The sequence below is a fragment of the Neolamprologus brichardi genome, chromosome 18 (genome assembly GCF_056152115.1).
Source record: "Neolamprologus brichardi isolate AB-2024 chromosome 18, ASM5615211v1, whole genome shotgun sequence".
NCBI lineage: Eukaryota > Metazoa > Chordata > Actinopteri > Cichliformes > Cichlidae > Neolamprologus > Neolamprologus brichardi.
Window position 1 is genome coordinate 13,488,073 of NC_142121.1, and position 16,908 is coordinate 13,504,980.

The window sequence follows — 16,908 nt, forward strand, 5'->3', positions numbered from 1 at the left end:
TTCTATTTAATCTCAAAAAGCTCCTAAAACAGTCAGTGATCACTGTTGACCTCCCTCGGCTTTTATTACCGCTAATCATTTATTTAAGCTCAGTTTTTAAAACCTTAGGATGTAACTACAGTCCAGCCCATGCAGCAGTATATGAATGACTAACCTCGTATTGTGGATGGATTATCTCAGTTGTTCTCCTGGCTGAAGTTTGGTCCGTTTACAGCATCCTGCCATGCGTTTACATTTGTTCCTGACCACTGAGAACACTCACGTTAACTTATATCGAGTGGAAAAAAAAGTTAGCTTGTTTATATTATGCTAACATAGCTGTGTCGCTAGCGGTCACGTAGCACATCATTATATACCAGCTAGCCAAACTTCAGTAACCCTACAAATGTCACTGCCGTTTAGTTTTCTGTCTTCATTCATGTTGGAAATGATAACAGAGCTGTACGTTTTAATTTGTTTCCAAAACCCCGCAGTCAGGACATGCTATATTGTATTTAGATAGAAGCTAGCGAGCTAACTTCCTGCTAACTTCTAACTCCGTTAAATGTCATAAATTCCGTTTTCATGGATGCCTGGATGTTAAACTCAATTGTTACACGTGGTAGAGCAGAACGCTGATCATTTTATTAAAGATGAAAGACTTTAGACAGTTTTTCAACTCACAGTAATGCCATAGTGATCGTTTGATATATGAACCTGCAGCGGAGTTTAGGCCCAGACACGACTAGTGACGTCAGACTTTACGACCGGATAACATTAGTCTTTTGGCCACTGCTACATTTTTTTTTTTTTTTTATGGACAGAAAATGTCCATATTTGGACAAGAAGGTGGAATCCTAAGTTATCAGCTAATGCTCCCAATCACGGTTAGCAAGCTGCATTCATAAAGTATAGGGTTGCAATGTACAGGCACTGAGCAGTGCCAAGTAACAAACTAATAAAGTATTCCAACAGGAAGCCACAGTAATATTAGAATTCTCCAAAAGGCACCAGCAGCACAACTCAGGTCTAATTCAGTGGCACACACAGCGGTGAGCTGTAGCACTTGTCAGTCAACAGAGCTACGGTTCCAACTTTAAGCCTTAGAAAAGTCAAACAAATAAGTAAAGTGGAAAAAAAATCACCATCACACACACATACAATTGTAATGAAGTGTCCACACACATAGCGGTGTGTGGCTGGTTTCAGCTCACAGGGATTAATCATAATAGATGCCTTTTAAATCTCTCAGGCTAAATTGTTTTGGATCATTACTGAACAGTTCAATAAATGTAAAAATCACATTGGCAAATATATCCAAGGTAAAGTTTAAAGAGAAGTGAATGAGTTCATAAGCAGTCGGCTGTCTACACATCCAGCGGAGCAACAGTTAGTATTTTTGTGGAGTTGTTTCCTGCCCACCTGATCAGCGTGGCTCTAATTTCTACTCCCTTACCCTCTAACCGGCTTTCAGCTGCTGAGTACTCCACTCTGTTACTCCACAGCGGCGTGACTGTGCTGTAAAAGCAGTCTTAGTGAACTAGGTGCTGAAGTTATGAGATGCTGTCGAAGCTGTGTGACTCATGCTCTCCACCTGCTAATATTGATCATTGCAGCTTTAAGGATATAAGGGACCAAATGGCTGAAATGTCAGTTTTGTATTGTTTCAAGTATTTTTCTTCTTCTTGGATTATTTTAAAGAGCACTGCTGATATTTAAATCCAACCTGCTCTGTTATTAATACATAGTTACACTTAATGCTTGTTGAACCTGTTCTGCCAATCTCAGCCATAGTTCCTGAGTATTGTCTGTATTATTACATCTCACTGTGTGTTATAACCTTCAGTACATCTAACTCCACCCCCCACCCCCTTCTCTTCACCCTCAGGCAGCCCATACCCCTGTTGCCCCGGTGGGCAGCCCCGTGGGCAGCTCTCTCAGCCTGATCCCGGAGGACGGGCTCCCTCCCATCCTCATCTCCACCGGAGTCAAAGGAGGTACGGGAGGCCACATCACAGGTGCTTGCCCTCATCCCCACCGTTCTGCTGCCTCCTCATTGCTCCGTCAGCTGCCGTTTTTGTGCTTTTCTTAAATGTTGTTTCTCTCGTGCTTATACCGTCACCGCTCATGTTTCGACCACTCATTGCTAAGAGGGGGCGGGAGGGTGGGTTTGAACACGGTAATGCTGTGGTTATAAGTGATTGCTTGGGAGAGTTTTTAGCTGCTTCCTAATTTGATTTTGTACTCATTTTACCATCTTCAACCCTCTCCTCCTCTCTCTTGACTCTCATTCTGACATCACCGTCTCTCATTCTCCGTTCCTCTCATTTATCTTAACTTTGCCTTGACTCCTCCCGCTACCTGTTTCTTCTTCTACTCCGCTCCGACCACCTGCAGATTACGCAGTGGAGGAGAGGCCGTCGGAGATCGTCCTCATGCAACAGCTGGAGGAGGGGGGCCCAGACCCACTGGTCTTCGTGCTCAACGCGAACCTGCTCGCCATGGTCAAGCTTGTCAACTGTGAGTTAAAGCACTGTTCTGGGGGGAGGGTTTTTGGGGTTTTTTAAAAGAAGAAGAGCAGCAGTGAGCGTAGAGTCAGACTTCTAAATTAATAATTTTTTGATGACAAAAGGGAAAAAGGCAAAATACATATTTGGACTATATACATTTTTTATGATGGCTGATTTTAGCTCTCTTTTTTTTTCTTTTCTTGTGAATTACTGAGTAGCCATGCTCAAACATGCTCAAATGCCTGAGGAGTTAGGACGTAGAATATGTACTGCCTGGTTCACTTACTGTATCTGTTAAAGTAACAGCTTTTTGTCATTCACACACACGGCTCGGTTACACAGATGTTCATTATGCATTCATTCAGACATTCCTGAAAGAGCTGCCACGCTAATGCAGTGTGTGGCGTATAAGAAGAAATGCCACAATACTACTGAATAATACTCACAAATGTGTATCACAAATCATGATTTATAAATGTTGTCTCATACCATTTGTCTCATACATCAATACTTTGCATTATGTATGACAGTTTTAAAAGTCTGGATTGCAGAGTTTCTGGGTTAAGCCAATGAGGAGCGCCTTTATAATAATAATAATGGATTGCGTTTATATAGTACTTTTCCAATATTCATTCACTCTTACATTCACACACTGTTGGAGGCAAGCTACAGTTGTAGCCACAGCTGCCTTGGGGCAGACTGACAGAAACGAGGCTGCCATATCTCGCCATCGGACCCTCTGGCCAACACCAGTAGGCGGTAGGTGAAGTGTCTTGCCCAAGGACACAACGACCAAGACAGACAGAGCAGGGGATCGAACCGGTAACCTTCTGGTTAGAAGATGAGCTTCTCAACCCCCTGAACCACATTCTCTAAAATGACCAGGAGGGGGCAACACCTGTGGTGGCCCCCCTACTGACAGCTTTCAAGTTAGGGTTGTGGTGTTTGTAAAACGTGTTATGAATATGTTGTTCGGCCTGACTGTATGTGGTGGTTCTTCTGATTTTCTTTTTAATGGATTATTATTCATATAAAACATGTTAGATCACTTCCGTAAAGGGGCCTCTAATGTAACTGTGCCCTGACACGTTTTCCCTCTAACCCCACAGACGTAAACAGGAAGTGCTGGTACGTGACGACTAAAGGGATGCATGCCGTCGGCCAGGCCGAGGTCGTCATTCTCCTCCAGTGTCTGCCAGATGAGAAGACCATCCCCAAAGACATCTTCACCCACTTTGTGCAGCTCTACCAGGAGGCCCTCAGTGGTAAGAACAACATTAGCAGCTCCACCAGGAGGCTCTCATTTCCACCTGCACCGTGGAGCCATTCATTGGCGGTTCTGTCTAGAGTCCACAGGTGGGGTGTCTCAGTCGGGGGCCTGCCCTGTTAAAAATGAGCAAACTCTAAATGTAGTGCACAAGAGGAAAATGTCTGAGCTCTACTTTTTGCTTCATAGAGACCACAGGTGCGCCCAGTCGAGCTCAATTTGGAAATCGGGTTACCGTCCAACACTGCTGTGTCTGGTTCATGAAAAATGGTCCAAACATTAGCGTCCTGCTGTCAGCTCGCGTCCCACCAGGCGTGACTCCTCGCCACCGCTTTGCAGTTCGTTTTTTCTTTTCTTTTTTTAACCTCCGTATGCTGCAAAGCAGAAACTGCTAATATCAGCTGACTTTGACGGCTCGCTACCCTCAGGCTGTTTCCTTTTTCATATTCACACTGGAGCAGTTTCAAGTTTGTGGATGGGAGCCATATTGTTTGTGTCTGTCTCGATTAGGTCGGCGTCCGTCAGGCCTCGAGAAGAAGTGCTGGCTTTAGCAAGTCCTAACTGCTGAGCTTTTTCCTGCCATTAGGATTATTATGTTATGGGCCATTTAAAGGCGTGGATCTATCCCACAGATAATTAGAGACATGAACCCTTTTATGGGTAAAATTAAGTTGTAGAGTGAGCAGGCGAGCCTTTGGTGTAGAACTTAATGCAGACTAAACAAGGCTGCTTAGCCACACTGAGTAATCCCTGAGCCTTTCATATCTGTCTTCTCTTCTCAGGACTAAAGCTCTTCCCTTCTTAGCTTTTCATTTGTGCTCATTTTCTTACTTTATTTTTTTTCTTCCTCTTCATCTTTTTCAATTTGCTGCTTTTTGCATTCCCTGCTTTTTATTACATTGCTCCCAAATGCCTCTTGCATTACTCCTCTATTTTCTCTTTCCCCCCTGCTGTGCTTTTCTTCTCTAATTCAATCAACCCCTCCTCTTCCACCTCCTTCCATCTCTTATATCACTAACCACTCTCATTCCCCTTATTTTTCTTCTGCTTCTTTTAAGGTAACGTGCTGAGCCACCTGAGTCACTCGTTCTTCACGCAGAGCTTCCTGGGCAGCAAGGAGCACGGCGGCTTCCTTTACATCAGCCCTTCCTTCCAGTCGCTGCAGGACCTGCTCCTGCCCAATCCGCCCTACCTCTTCGGGATCCTCATCCAGAAATGGGAGACGCCCTGGGCCAAGGTCTTCCCCATCCGCCTCATGCTGCGGCTGGGAGCAGAGTACCGATGTGAGTTGAGAAGAATACGAGGCTCCGTACTGTGCCGTCACGGTGATTAAGAAGTAATAATGATGTGATTATTTTGCTTTAATGGCACTCAGACATGTTGCTAAAGAGCTGAAGTTCTCATTTAGTTTGATATGCAAAGAAAATGAAGCTGAGCAGTTTAAAAGCACAGACAAAACAATCCCAGATGTTGGATTTGATTTACAAATCTGCCCTTACACTTTGTGCACATTTGGTTTACCCACAAAACCTGTTCGTCACTATTTTTACCAGATTTTTTTTTCTTTACGGTGTGGACAGACTACCTCGGATGATGCATATGCACAAATGATAAAGGTGCGTGCGTTTTCGGTGTCTGACGTGAAAGAACGGTGGACATATCTATGGCTTTTCCTCCAAACATTGGTCCTGTGTGGCACAGTGAGTGAGGCTCAAAGTGTAGCCAGAAATTAAGGAGGGCTGTGTCACAATATGACCCCTGCTGCCACATCTGGTCACTAACCAACCAAATACCTTGACGATTAATGCAAAAACAAACTGAATATATAGAAGCAAAAGATTCAAAACAAAAAGTTGTTAGAATAAGAAAATTGGGCTGTTTCGGCAGCAGGAGCTTGTTTGTAAGGATGCGTTCTCCAGCTGTTGTCTTGAACCATCCCAGGAGGGCATAGTATGGAGAATAGTGGCAGTCGCACTTTTCGGCTTCAACTCAGCAGGTATCATCAACGTTCAGTCAACACACATCAAAGTTTTTACCGAAATTTATTAGATCCACACAGGCTAATGTGCTGTGAACTTATAAATCTCTTAAAATCACAGAGATGACTTAAATGCTTTTTTGTTAACTAAAGGCAAATAAAACACTATTGTTTTAGTTTTCCAAGGCATAACATTTTTTTCTTGACTTCTCTCAAACATCTTCACTAGTTTCTTAATAATACACCTGTTTCCCTATTGGAGTTTCTCAATCGGCGTTATCCACACATACAACACCCGGTTGCCAGGGAAAAGTGAATTGCTCATATTACTTCCTGTTTAACAGACATTTCTGCACACAGTAGCGATGATGTCATGTTTCTGATGTAGGTTGCAATCACTTTGGGACTGATTTAATCTGGTATGAATTCATTTTGTAGTGTTGCTGTTAGTTGCTTGGGTACATCACTTCAGTTATGTTTGGTTTTTTTTGCTGTACTTCACAACCACAGTCACCTCAAGGTGCTTTATAATATATAGAGAAGGATGATCCCTGTAAGAGCAGAACTTGGCTATGGTGGGAAGGAAGGAGTCTGTTTTAGGAGGTAGAGGCTTCAGAAATTTGAATTGTGGACTGACTGAAGTGAAGTGGAGACGCAGCAGATGTTTGTAGGATTAAGTTAAAATGAGCTGAGGTTACTCCAAAAAACGTTGCTCCTATTTCAAGCTTAGACAGCACTGAGGTCCCTGGGAACATTAAGTGTGTGAGTATCCTGTAATGGTCTGTTGGGTAAAATATAAAGATCTAGAGAACTTAGTATGTCAGCTGACTTCATATCATGGCTTCCCACATGAAGGAGGGATTTAACGGCGACGCTGCTTTCACCAAATCTTCTTCTCTCACAGCCAGACCTGCCAGTGCCGAGCACCGCCCGCTCGGCTCTGTGAAGCGCCTTGTCTACATCCAGCGAGCACGGATAGAATACATTAACAAAGCCGCACACAGTCGAAGCTCTTAAACACAAAACAGTTGCGCGGCCATGAAATCAGCCCACCACACAAACGGCGCTCTTCTCCACGCTCTCACCTCTTACCTCCGGCGCTGACCAGCAGAAGGCCGAGAGACTCGTCAGCACGAAGTGCAGATTGAGGCTGAGCTTTATTTCTTTCTTTGCTAATGAGAGTTTATACTGAGATCTCTTTTTCCCCGGCTGTTTGCAGTGATAAGGCTAAAAATAGTCATCTAAGAGGCTTTAGTCGCTGAAGGAAAAAAAGCAGCTGCTGTATTTTTTATTTATTTATTTTTTCACTTGTGGATTAGGAGTTCACTGTGTGTGATGCGTGGGGTCTCTTGTTCTGCTCATTTGCATTTATGGATGAAGAGGTGGAAAAAAAGAAGTTGTGTAACATTGAAATACCTGGAAAAAACCTACAGACCACAAAGCCCCAGAGCACTAATGAAATAAAGAAGCAGCGATTTTCTGCTGCTTGCTAATTCATAAGAAGTCGTCACAGCAGGGGAGCCACGTGTTTGATTTGGCAGCTTTTTGCGCAAGATTTCTGACACAATTCCAGAGGGATTTCTGTCTTCTGTCTCCTCTGAGTTCTTTCACTTTTTAGGGGATTGTGTAATGAAATCAGCTGTGAAATTGTTTTGAAAATAGCAAAAAATATAAGTCCATGAAACCAAATTTGTGGAAGAGGAAGATTCTCCTGTAATCACCAGTAATCATTGTGTTCTGCAGTTTATCCGTGCCCGCTGTTCAGCGTTCGCTTCAGAAAACCGCTCTTTGGAGAGACCGGTCACACCATCATGAACCTGCTGGCGGTAAGTGCTTTGTTTTTCTCACTTTTTAATCATTTTAAAGGTTAGAGAGCCCCCTGCTATATGCTGGGTATGTAAACAGGAATGTAACGATTCAAGTGATTTGTTTGTTATGATGTTCATTTCAGTTAAACTGCACACATCTTTATATCTTTCTTTTTTTTCACTGTCCCAGGACTTCCGTAACTACCAGTACACGCTGCCGGTGGTCAAAGGTCTGGTTGTGGACATGGAGGTGAGAAAGACGAGCATCAAGATCCCCAGCAATCGCTACAATGAGGTGAGCGCCCATCCGGTTGTATTTATTTTCACACAATAATGATAGAGAAAATGATAAAGATTTCCACTTCGTAGTGCTGCTTTTTCACTCATTCTACACACTTCAATCGTGCAATGCAACCACAATGCTCTTCTTCACCAAATCTCTCTGTTCCTCACATGGTGCATGCATACATTTAAAAACAATCACCATTAACAGCAGGCTGGTGAGATGCATTAGCTAACTTCACAGTTAGAATACACTGAGGAATATGGAAGCCTGTTTCTGCCAGCAGAAAAAGAAATGCAATTCATAAGCTAAAATTCCAGGTTATTATCTCAAAATTTTACGTTACTACCTCAAATCTCTGAAAGAAGCTTAAAAGTTAAGAAAATAACATGAAATTTTGACCTGCTATTTATTTATTTATTTATTTATTTACTGGCAGAAACAAACTTTCATAGAGAGAAACCCTAAAGGTGATAACGAGAAAAAGGTTCCTCTGGCCATCCAGCTTGTTAGTCTCTGCATGTGAGAAGATTAATGGTGTAAAAATTACATCTATACATTTAAAGTTAATGACCTGAAACCTTTGCTGTGTTTCAGCAGTGCTTCAAACTCAGGAACAGGGGACGTTGTTTGGGTATTTTTCTTACTTGGGATACTTTCTTCTTAATAATATAAACGTTTTAACTCTATTCATTTAGAACTGAGTGAATCACAAGCCTGGTGTTTAATTACATTGAAAGTCACATTTCAAAGGTCTCATACCTGTAGTCGCCTTGGTCATAATTCTTTGGTCCACCTACGATTGACGTTTGATTTTTCACAGCTAGAAATCAACATTATATTCAGGACGTGTCCTGAGATTTTATTGGAAACATTCACTGCCTCTCCTCTAAGTTGCATAAACTTTGGTTGCGTAGTTTTTGTGTAATCTCTGACAGTCAGTCAGATGGACTCACAGCTGCCTGTATACATTTGTTATATGGAGTCTTTAGTTTCAGTCTTTCTCAGTGTGGTCACATTTCTTTAATCAGCGTGAAAGAAGATTTAGTGCACGTGTTTTTATTTAAAACTGGGATTTGTTCACCTGTTCTGAACTCGTTATATCGTCCTGATAAACACCATCCAAATTCTAATGAATAAAAAGACTAAAATTGGTGGTGAAAGTAATACAATCCAAACTTAAACAAGCAAAACCTACTTAGGAAGCTGAATGACATTAAAATAAACAGAAATTAAATAGAAATTATAAAAGAATGTTATAACTCTGGCTTGCACCCCACCTCTGTGATGGATCTCTGTTTTTTGAGTGTTTGTCTTTATAAAATGAATAGAAAGTAAAATTCTCGCATTAAACATTAAAAACAAATTCCAGAAAATGAAGGAAAGCAGATTTTCCTCTTATATAATTCATATTTAAGCATTATTTTCAGGATCAGGCATCATTTTTCAATCTTCCAACATGCAGACTCCCTCCATCAGACTAATGACATCAGTGAATGAGGCTGACTGTGTGTAGGTGCTGCGTGACAAATTCTCTGGAGTCCCTGCAGCTGAACATGAGGTGTGGGCTGCCCACGTGTTATAACGCTACTGCCTCGAGGGTGTGAATGAACGGCGTACCAGAAGAAGTGATACGCGTTTGGGTGAGAAATAAAGCCGCGGCGGAGATTGCGGTGCCGGTTGTAGCGTTTGGCTGTCGATGCGGTAACAGATGGGAAGCCAGTAATGTGGAGCGGGCACTGTTGCTCAACAGCTTGCAGTCGAGCTTTTTTAGCGCAGCGAGTGGTTAAAACCCTCCAGATTTTCAGTTTTATTTCTACATTTTCAAAGGACGGCTTCAAAGAGAGGCAGAGGCAGGAGAGTTAGCAGAATTAATATGGGAGATCTTTCGGCTGTTGATATCCACCCGTGACGTGTCCTTTTCCCACAGTCTGTCAGCGCCGTCCCGTTTAAACTGCGGACTTTACCCACAAGCCCACTGCAATTAGGCTTAACCAGGCAGCCTCTCTGCTCCACGCACACACAAAGGGCTACTTAATTAGTCATGCATATTATTTGTCCTTGCAGCTGATGAAGGCCATGAACAAGTCCAACGAACACGTGCTGGCCATGGGGGCGTGTTTCAACGACCGGGCCGACTCCCACTTGGTGTGCGTCCAGAACGATGACGGGAACTATCAGACGCAGGCCATCAGCATCCATCACCAGCCGCGCAAAGGTGCCGACTCAGAAACCGACTCGACCGTCACACTTGAGACCTCCTTTATCTGTGGCTCTTCTGGAAGGCTGCGATGCCTGAAAATCCTCCCCCTGACTGTTTGTCTCATCTGTTTGCCTGAAAGTAGCTCAGCCTCTTACTTGATCTCTTTGTTTGTTTCAGTTACTGGAGCCTGCTTCTTTGTGTTCAGTGGTGCTTTGAAAGCCTCGTCTGGCTTCTTAGCCAAGACCAGCATCGTAGAAGGTGAGAACAGCGTCAGCAAAGCTACACGTTGGCTGCAGAAATGTTGAAATTAGTCAAAAGAATTGTCACTAGAGTTAAAATAAATAAATAAAGTAAATAATCATGATCCTCAGTACTGAGTAAAGCAACTGAGCAGCTTTTTTCCTCCTATAGATGGCGTCATGATTCAGATCACAGCTGAGACGATGGACTCTCTACGTCAAGCCCTGAGGGACATGAAAGACTTCACCATCACGTGCGGTAAAGCTGACCAGGAGGAGAACCAGGAGGTCGTCCACATCCAGTGGACGGAGGATGATCACAACTTCAACAAAGGGTGAGATAGGGGGGAGGGAAGTCAGGAGGGGAAGGGGAGCTGGAAGAGATGCATTTATGTCACGGACAATTGAACTGATAGCTTCCCGGGCGCTGCATTTACTACTTTGCTATAAAAAGTCATTATGCACGCCGGGGGAAGCCCTGTGAGGGAGAATCTTAGCAGGGTGGAATGATGCGGTCTGACACGGCTGTGAGATCTGGACCGCTGCAATCAATTTTAGCACAGGATGATAAAATCTGCTCATTTAAAAGCGACTTCTCACCGTTCAGTCTAATTTAGGCCTGTCACCAGATACGATATGACTTCATTAAGAGGATATTTTCACTGTACAGAAGCTGTTTTAACCCTCAGCCACTGTCACACAATCAGAGTTGGTCTACAGTGTATATTACGCTCTTTTCTTTCATGTTTATTCATAAAATAGAACAGCCCACCAGAAGCCTATTGCTGCATAATTAAGGAATAGTTCAGGGTCACCTGATCCAGCATTGATCCAGTGACTGAAACGAGCTGTTTTAGCTCATCTCCCTCTAAGACAGCTTTTTTCTGATTGGCTGCCTCTCACAAACAGATGATCTGCGCAGCAGGTGGGCTGTATGGCTAAGATGACCATTTAACTACACATTCGTTCAACACTTAATTTTATACAGTTAAAGCCTTTCACTCAGGGGTGTTTACAGTTAACAGATAACCTAACATGTGTTTCTTTGGACTGTGAGAGGAAGCTGGAATAGGGCTGTTCGATATAACGATATATATCGGATGACGATATAAAAACGTCTATCGTTTAATTTTACGCTATCGTTTGTTTCGTGGAGTCGCAAAATAAACTTTTTACGGCAATATTTTTTTCATCGTTTTGATGGTCACTGTAGTGGTTATATTAATTTCTTAAAGTTCTCTCTTTCTCTTATATTTAATATAGCCACACTACAGACAGACAAGCGCCTGTTTTTATGCATTGTCGTTAGCAACAACAACGGTAACACCATCGCGTGTCCGATTGTTTATGTTCCACATAAACCTTTCACAATAAAGCTCAAGATCCTGTTGAGACTTTTCAAAATAAACTGAATCACTTGAAAGAGCAGATTATTTACGCATGAGAAGCAAAAAAGAACCGCCAGGTGCTAAAAAATAAACCTTAGACTCAAACGTTAGAACAGGCTTTTCCCCGCAGCATGCCGTGTAATTAATACTCACAAAGAAAACGGCGGCTGTTACAACTTATGACTAAAAATGTATCGTTTCATACATCGGTTAAAACACTCGACTCCAGCTACATGACGCGCAGCTGGAAACACTTCCCACAAGTCGAGATTCACAGAATTTACAGAAAATGTTACATTTTTGTGATTTATATTGTTATCGGAAGATAGAATTCTTATATCGGGATATGAGATTTTGGTCATATCGCACAGCCTAAGCTGGAATACCCAGAAGGAAGCCATGCAAACTCCACACAGAAGGAGCCCAACCAGGGTTCAAAGTTCAAGGCACCTCAGTATCAACTGAGGAAAAACAGCCTTAAATGGAGCGTTTAGAGCAGCATGACCTTTAAAGGCGTCCACACAGTGGAATAACTTAATGGTGCAAGGCAGCAGGTCTCGTTTAACATTTGCCCAGCAACCGTTAAAAAACAAACTGGTGTTCGCTAACACAGAGGGCAAAAAAACCTGCAATTTTAAAAATCAAAAACAAACCAACAAAAAAAAATGAGCTGGCTTCAACCTCTGCTTCATGCTTTGATGTTGGTGTTTTTGCTGCTCCAGCCGAGCAGCTGGCAGGTCAGCGCTTTGCTCAAGGGCAAAGGGCTCAGATGCTGCAGAAGCGGTTTATTTGGGTCTCCCACAAAGAATCAGCTTTTGCTTACTCGCGCGCTTTTTTTGTAAGTTGTCTTTTGTGTGTTTGTTCAGCGTCATCAGCCCAATCGACGGGAAGTCCATGGAGTCCATACCCAGTGTCAAGATCTTCCACGGCTCCGAGTTCAGAGCCAACGGCAAAGTCATCCGCTGGACCGAGGTACAGTCTGCTCATTTTACCGAGCGCCAGTGAGGAAATCAGGCCACCACTGAAGCCTCTCAGGACAGACAGCTTAAACTGTTTTAACCTTCATCCCGCGAGGCTGCAGCTCCATTAACTCAGGCTAAAGTAAACTCTGATGACACACGCCAGCACGCCATGATAATTTCTCCTCATATACAGTAGGAAGATGAGAGGATTTAACATATTGTGTTGATACAAGTTCAAGGATTGTTTTATGTAGAGAAGAGTTGAGTGCAGATTTAAGACCCTGTTTTTGTGCTCAGGAGGTTGGAAAAAAAAGAGGTCAGTTTATCTCAAAAGTCTGAGTCAGCTTCCTCTGCTCCTCACGGACCCTCGACTTTCTGTTCTAACCCAATCTCCTCATTATCACATATTACAAACAACCCCAAAAATATATGTATCTGTTTTCAAGTCTGCAGGTTATTATAAAGTTGTTTTTCTGTGCTGCTCTCAGGTGTTCTTCCTCCAGAGCGAAGACCAAACCAGTGTTCTGAGCGACCCGGCCGACCACAGCCGCCTCACGGAGAACGTGGCGAGAGCGTTCTGTATGGCTCTGTGTCCACACCTGAAGCTGCTGAAGGAGGATGGCATGGCCAAACTGGGACTGAGGGTCACTCTGGACTCTGACCAGGTAGGACTCTGAGAAGGTTTGTTTATTGATGTAGACCCTGGTGTGTAAACAGACCTTTGCATCAACAACAGAACGAATCCTTCTAAAGACTGAACCCTGCCACAGTCCACATTATTTTTCAAACTGCTCATAAATCTGCAGAAAACCATCAGAAATCTGCCCGATGTGCCAGTTTACACTAGATCTTTGGTATGACTTCACCCTTTCATTCTCCGCAGGTGGGTTATCTGGTCGGAAGCAACGGCCAGCCTCTCCTGCCTCAGTACCTGAGCGACCTGGACAGCGCTCTGATCCCCGTCATTCACGGCGGGGCGTGTCAACTGAGCGAGGGCCCGGTGGTCATGGAGCTGATCTTCTACATCCTGGAGATCATCTCTTAGGAACTTCAGACATCCCACCAACCTGCACCCCTTCTCACCTCCAAACTTCTTCTTCTTCTTTTTTTCTGACATCATCTCCCTTCGGCCGTTTGCACTTCAAAAGAGCCCGAAAACTGTGCCGTGCCCGGCAGGGTAGCATTCCTCAAGCCAAACCTATGCATCCACCCACGGTCTGAGGAAGCTCTGAATAGGATCACCTGTCACCTCAGTCAGGATGTCTCCACAGATCACACTGTGTCCGTCCTGATACCCACACTTTTGCTGCCTCTGAGAAGCTGCCACGCGACGAGCGTCAGGCGGCCGATATTGTGCAGTTTGTCCTCAGATAGCGAACGCATCCAGGAAGGGATGAAGGCACTAAGTAAAACTTATCTCATTCGGAGTTTAAGTAAGAAGAGTGTTTATTACAATGAAAGGGTCACAGGGTGTTTAGCCTTGTTATAAATTAGTAAACCAGTGCCATTAGAATCGTGTCTGTGAACCTAAAAGCTGAGCATGATGAATTGTGGAATTCATTAAGCCTCTCAACTTTCCTCTTAAATGCAGTTTTAGCTTCATGATTTTAGACAAATGAGTGAATTATGAAATGAGTAAAACCAGGGTGTGTGTGAATAGGATGATGAATTATTCTGTCTATTATCAGAGGAGCTGTAGAATTAACAATCAACTCCATCTATTTCCTGGTTTAAGAGCTGCAGAGTTTTTAAGGAGAAAGCACTCTCTCCTTTCTACCAAACGCAAACCCGTAGTGATCAGTGACGTCTCTGTAATTGCAGCCGTCCTCACAGGTCAGGACACCCTGAGCTCTCGTGCATTTTGACAAAGAGACACATTATTCCCTAAAGGTCGCCTTAACACTGTGAGAGTAAAGCTGAAACGGCCGTGGCTGCACAAATACAAACTAATCAACCAGAAGTAGTGACTAAATCACGAGCAGAACTGTGACAGATAGGACCTCTCCTGCAGTGACACACAGCCTTCAATCAATCAAATGCTATGGGAGAATGGAGGATAATACAGCCTTTAATACCAATTGAAAGAGCCACGAGTTTTGGTTAAACGTGCTGCAGTTCTGCCCTTTGGTACATAAAGCAGCACTCCAGAGCTCAAAATATCAGTTGGGGCCAAATAGTTAATTTTGGTCTCTAAACACAAAAGAAATCAAATAAACTACAACAGCGGTTCCATCTTATAATCTAACCTGCAGATATGTTTTGACCCGTTAGACTTAACACTATTTTATTAAAATCTGCTAGTTATGAGCTGGTCATCATATGTGAATCATATTGTGATGCACGACATGACACTGGTGATTGAGCACAAAAAGTCACCAGGAAGGTGTTCGCTGAGGTCGCGAAGAATGAGCCAAGAGCCAAGCAAGTTTTTTCTTACAGCCACAGGACTCGCCCCCTGGTGGCCATTACAAAAAATGCACCTGCACAGCGATGGAAACTACATTCATGGCTCCTGCTCAGATGCTCCTTAAGTGTGGGTATCGGGACTGACCTCCTGCTTCCTGATCGCACATCACTGTGGCAGCCGGAGGTCCTGAAGCATTGAATTCTGAAACCTGCCTCTGTGTAGCACGGATGCTGGTGCAAGGGAGAGTCATATCCGTTACTGAAAAGTTTGGACTATTTCTGTTTCAAAACAGTACTAATCATCGTGGAAGGAGGTGGTGATTTCTTTCCCTTTTTTTTTTTTTCTTTTTTTTTTTTTTTGCACCGTGGTGCTCAGTGCCTGCAGTAGTGTTTCATCAAGGGAGAAAAGGAAAACCATTTCAGATTCACTTCAGAAGCTTTACTCATCAGTCACCAGATGCTTTACTTCACTCGTTGTACATACTTTTGTAGGCAGGACGAATTCTCCTTGATCACGCCTGAAACATCTGTAGCCTCCAGAGATCCCAGTATTATCGTTCAGACAGCTGATTTAAATAAAGGTTCCGATGCTTTATCGATAATCAATCTGTACATAAATGTGCGGGAGGGTGGGGTGGGGGGAGAGAGTCAGTTTTTAATCTCATCAGTCATTCAGTGTTGGTTCAGCAGAGGTCGAAAAAATCTTCACCTCATTTTTGTCTTTTTAATCATAACGAGAATAACTGATATATATATATAATATTATTATATATAAATAAACTGTATTACCTTGCAGATGCAGTGCACTGGATTTAAGCCATTTACAGGAGAGTTAAAGTGAGCATCAGGGTGTCCTGGAGGTAAGAGGTCAGTATTTGTCGAGACTTAAATGACCCGAAGCTGAATGTATCTCATCTCAAGTTGTCTGCATCCTTCCAAACCTCGAAGTCAAGACTTCTCTAAACACCCTGAACCTCTGAGGTGTTTTCTAAAATCAGGCACGTTGGAGGTTCACCGTCTGATCTGGACTCTGCTCTCCTTCAACAACATGGACCTGGACAAGAAGTCTAAGAATGTATTCCTCATGTTTCTGTTTAAATCTGCAAAATGTGCTCGTTTCTGACGAGACTGATCACAAAAACGGAAGAAAAAAAGCCCCACCCTGCTGTGTTTAAAAAGCTCTGTACAGTAACCATTCTGCATTATGCTAATTTCTCCATTGTTAATTGTGCTGATGTAAAACAATCTCGAGTGAGAATCAGACAATCAGAGGAAAATCTGCAGAAGAGCCGACGCTTGAAGTTTAAATCTGACCTGTAGCCGCTCTGCATTCATTTATTAATCAGAATCTTTTAGGAGCTACTGTAGCAAAGTAACGTTTAGTTTAAAAGGAAAAAAAAAGGTCAAAGTTCACCACTTCTGGGTTATTTTACTGTGATCATACCAGAAGCAGTGGGGTTCAATCACTGTGTTTCTTAAAAAAAATTAAATAAATTAGCATAATGAAAAGGGGAGCACGAGGATCTATTTTTCTGACTCGCTCTTTTGTTACTGTTTAATTCTTTTTTTCCTTTTTGCATTATCTGAAGTGTGCAATATGCCCGAAATCCAAAAAAAGAAGAAAAAAAAGGTGCAATTTGTTTAAAAAAGTAGCATTTGTTTTGTATTCAGTTGTAAGATGTTACTGTTTAAACCTATAACACTGCATGCAAACAGAAATGAGCCGGAAAAGGCGACTGGAGCGAGTCAACTTTGCATTTCAACAGTCAGAAAATTCTCCACAAAAATATGAACTTGTTCAGTTCTTTATTATTATTTTTTTTAATAAATCAGTTTGAAAAGCCAAAAAGCCTGTTCATCTTTCCCCCTCCTTTGTCAAAAAATA

The 16,908-nt window shown here is 42.9% G+C and overlaps 1 protein-coding gene across 2 annotated transcripts in view; it reads left to right on the plus strand.

The window, feature by feature from the left end:
• zfyve9a (zinc finger, FYVE domain containing 9a) overlaps window positions 1–16,872 on the plus strand; it is a 37,638-nt gene extending 20,766 nt beyond the window's left edge. Inside the window, exons 8-20 of one of the 2 annotated variants that reach the window (XM_087832553.1) lie at window positions 1,868–1,976; window positions 2,377–2,499; window positions 3,599–3,754; window positions 4,815–5,039; window positions 7,478–7,560; window positions 7,733–7,837; window positions 9,893–10,043; window positions 10,206–10,286; window positions 10,440–10,602; window positions 12,522–12,627; window positions 13,106–13,282; window positions 13,501–15,604; window positions 15,820–16,872. In XM_087832553.1, coding sequence (XP_087688679.1) covers window positions 1,868–1,976; window positions 2,377–2,499; window positions 3,599–3,754; window positions 4,815–5,039; window positions 7,478–7,560; window positions 7,733–7,837; window positions 9,893–10,043; window positions 10,206–10,286; window positions 10,440–10,602; window positions 12,522–12,627; window positions 13,106–13,282; window positions 13,501–13,662 — 1,641 coding nt within the window. In that variant the 3' untranslated portion in view covers window positions 13,663–15,604; window positions 15,820–16,872. Of the gene's footprint in view, window positions 1–1,867; window positions 1,998–2,376; window positions 2,500–3,598; window positions 3,755–4,814; window positions 5,040–7,477; window positions 7,561–7,732; window positions 7,838–9,892; window positions 10,044–10,205; window positions 10,287–10,439; window positions 10,603–12,521; window positions 12,628–13,105; window positions 13,283–13,500; window positions 15,626–15,819 lie in introns of those variants that run through there. The other variant, XM_035908296.2, reaches the window with a different exon arrangement.
• Window positions 16,873–16,908: the final 36 nt, after the last annotated feature.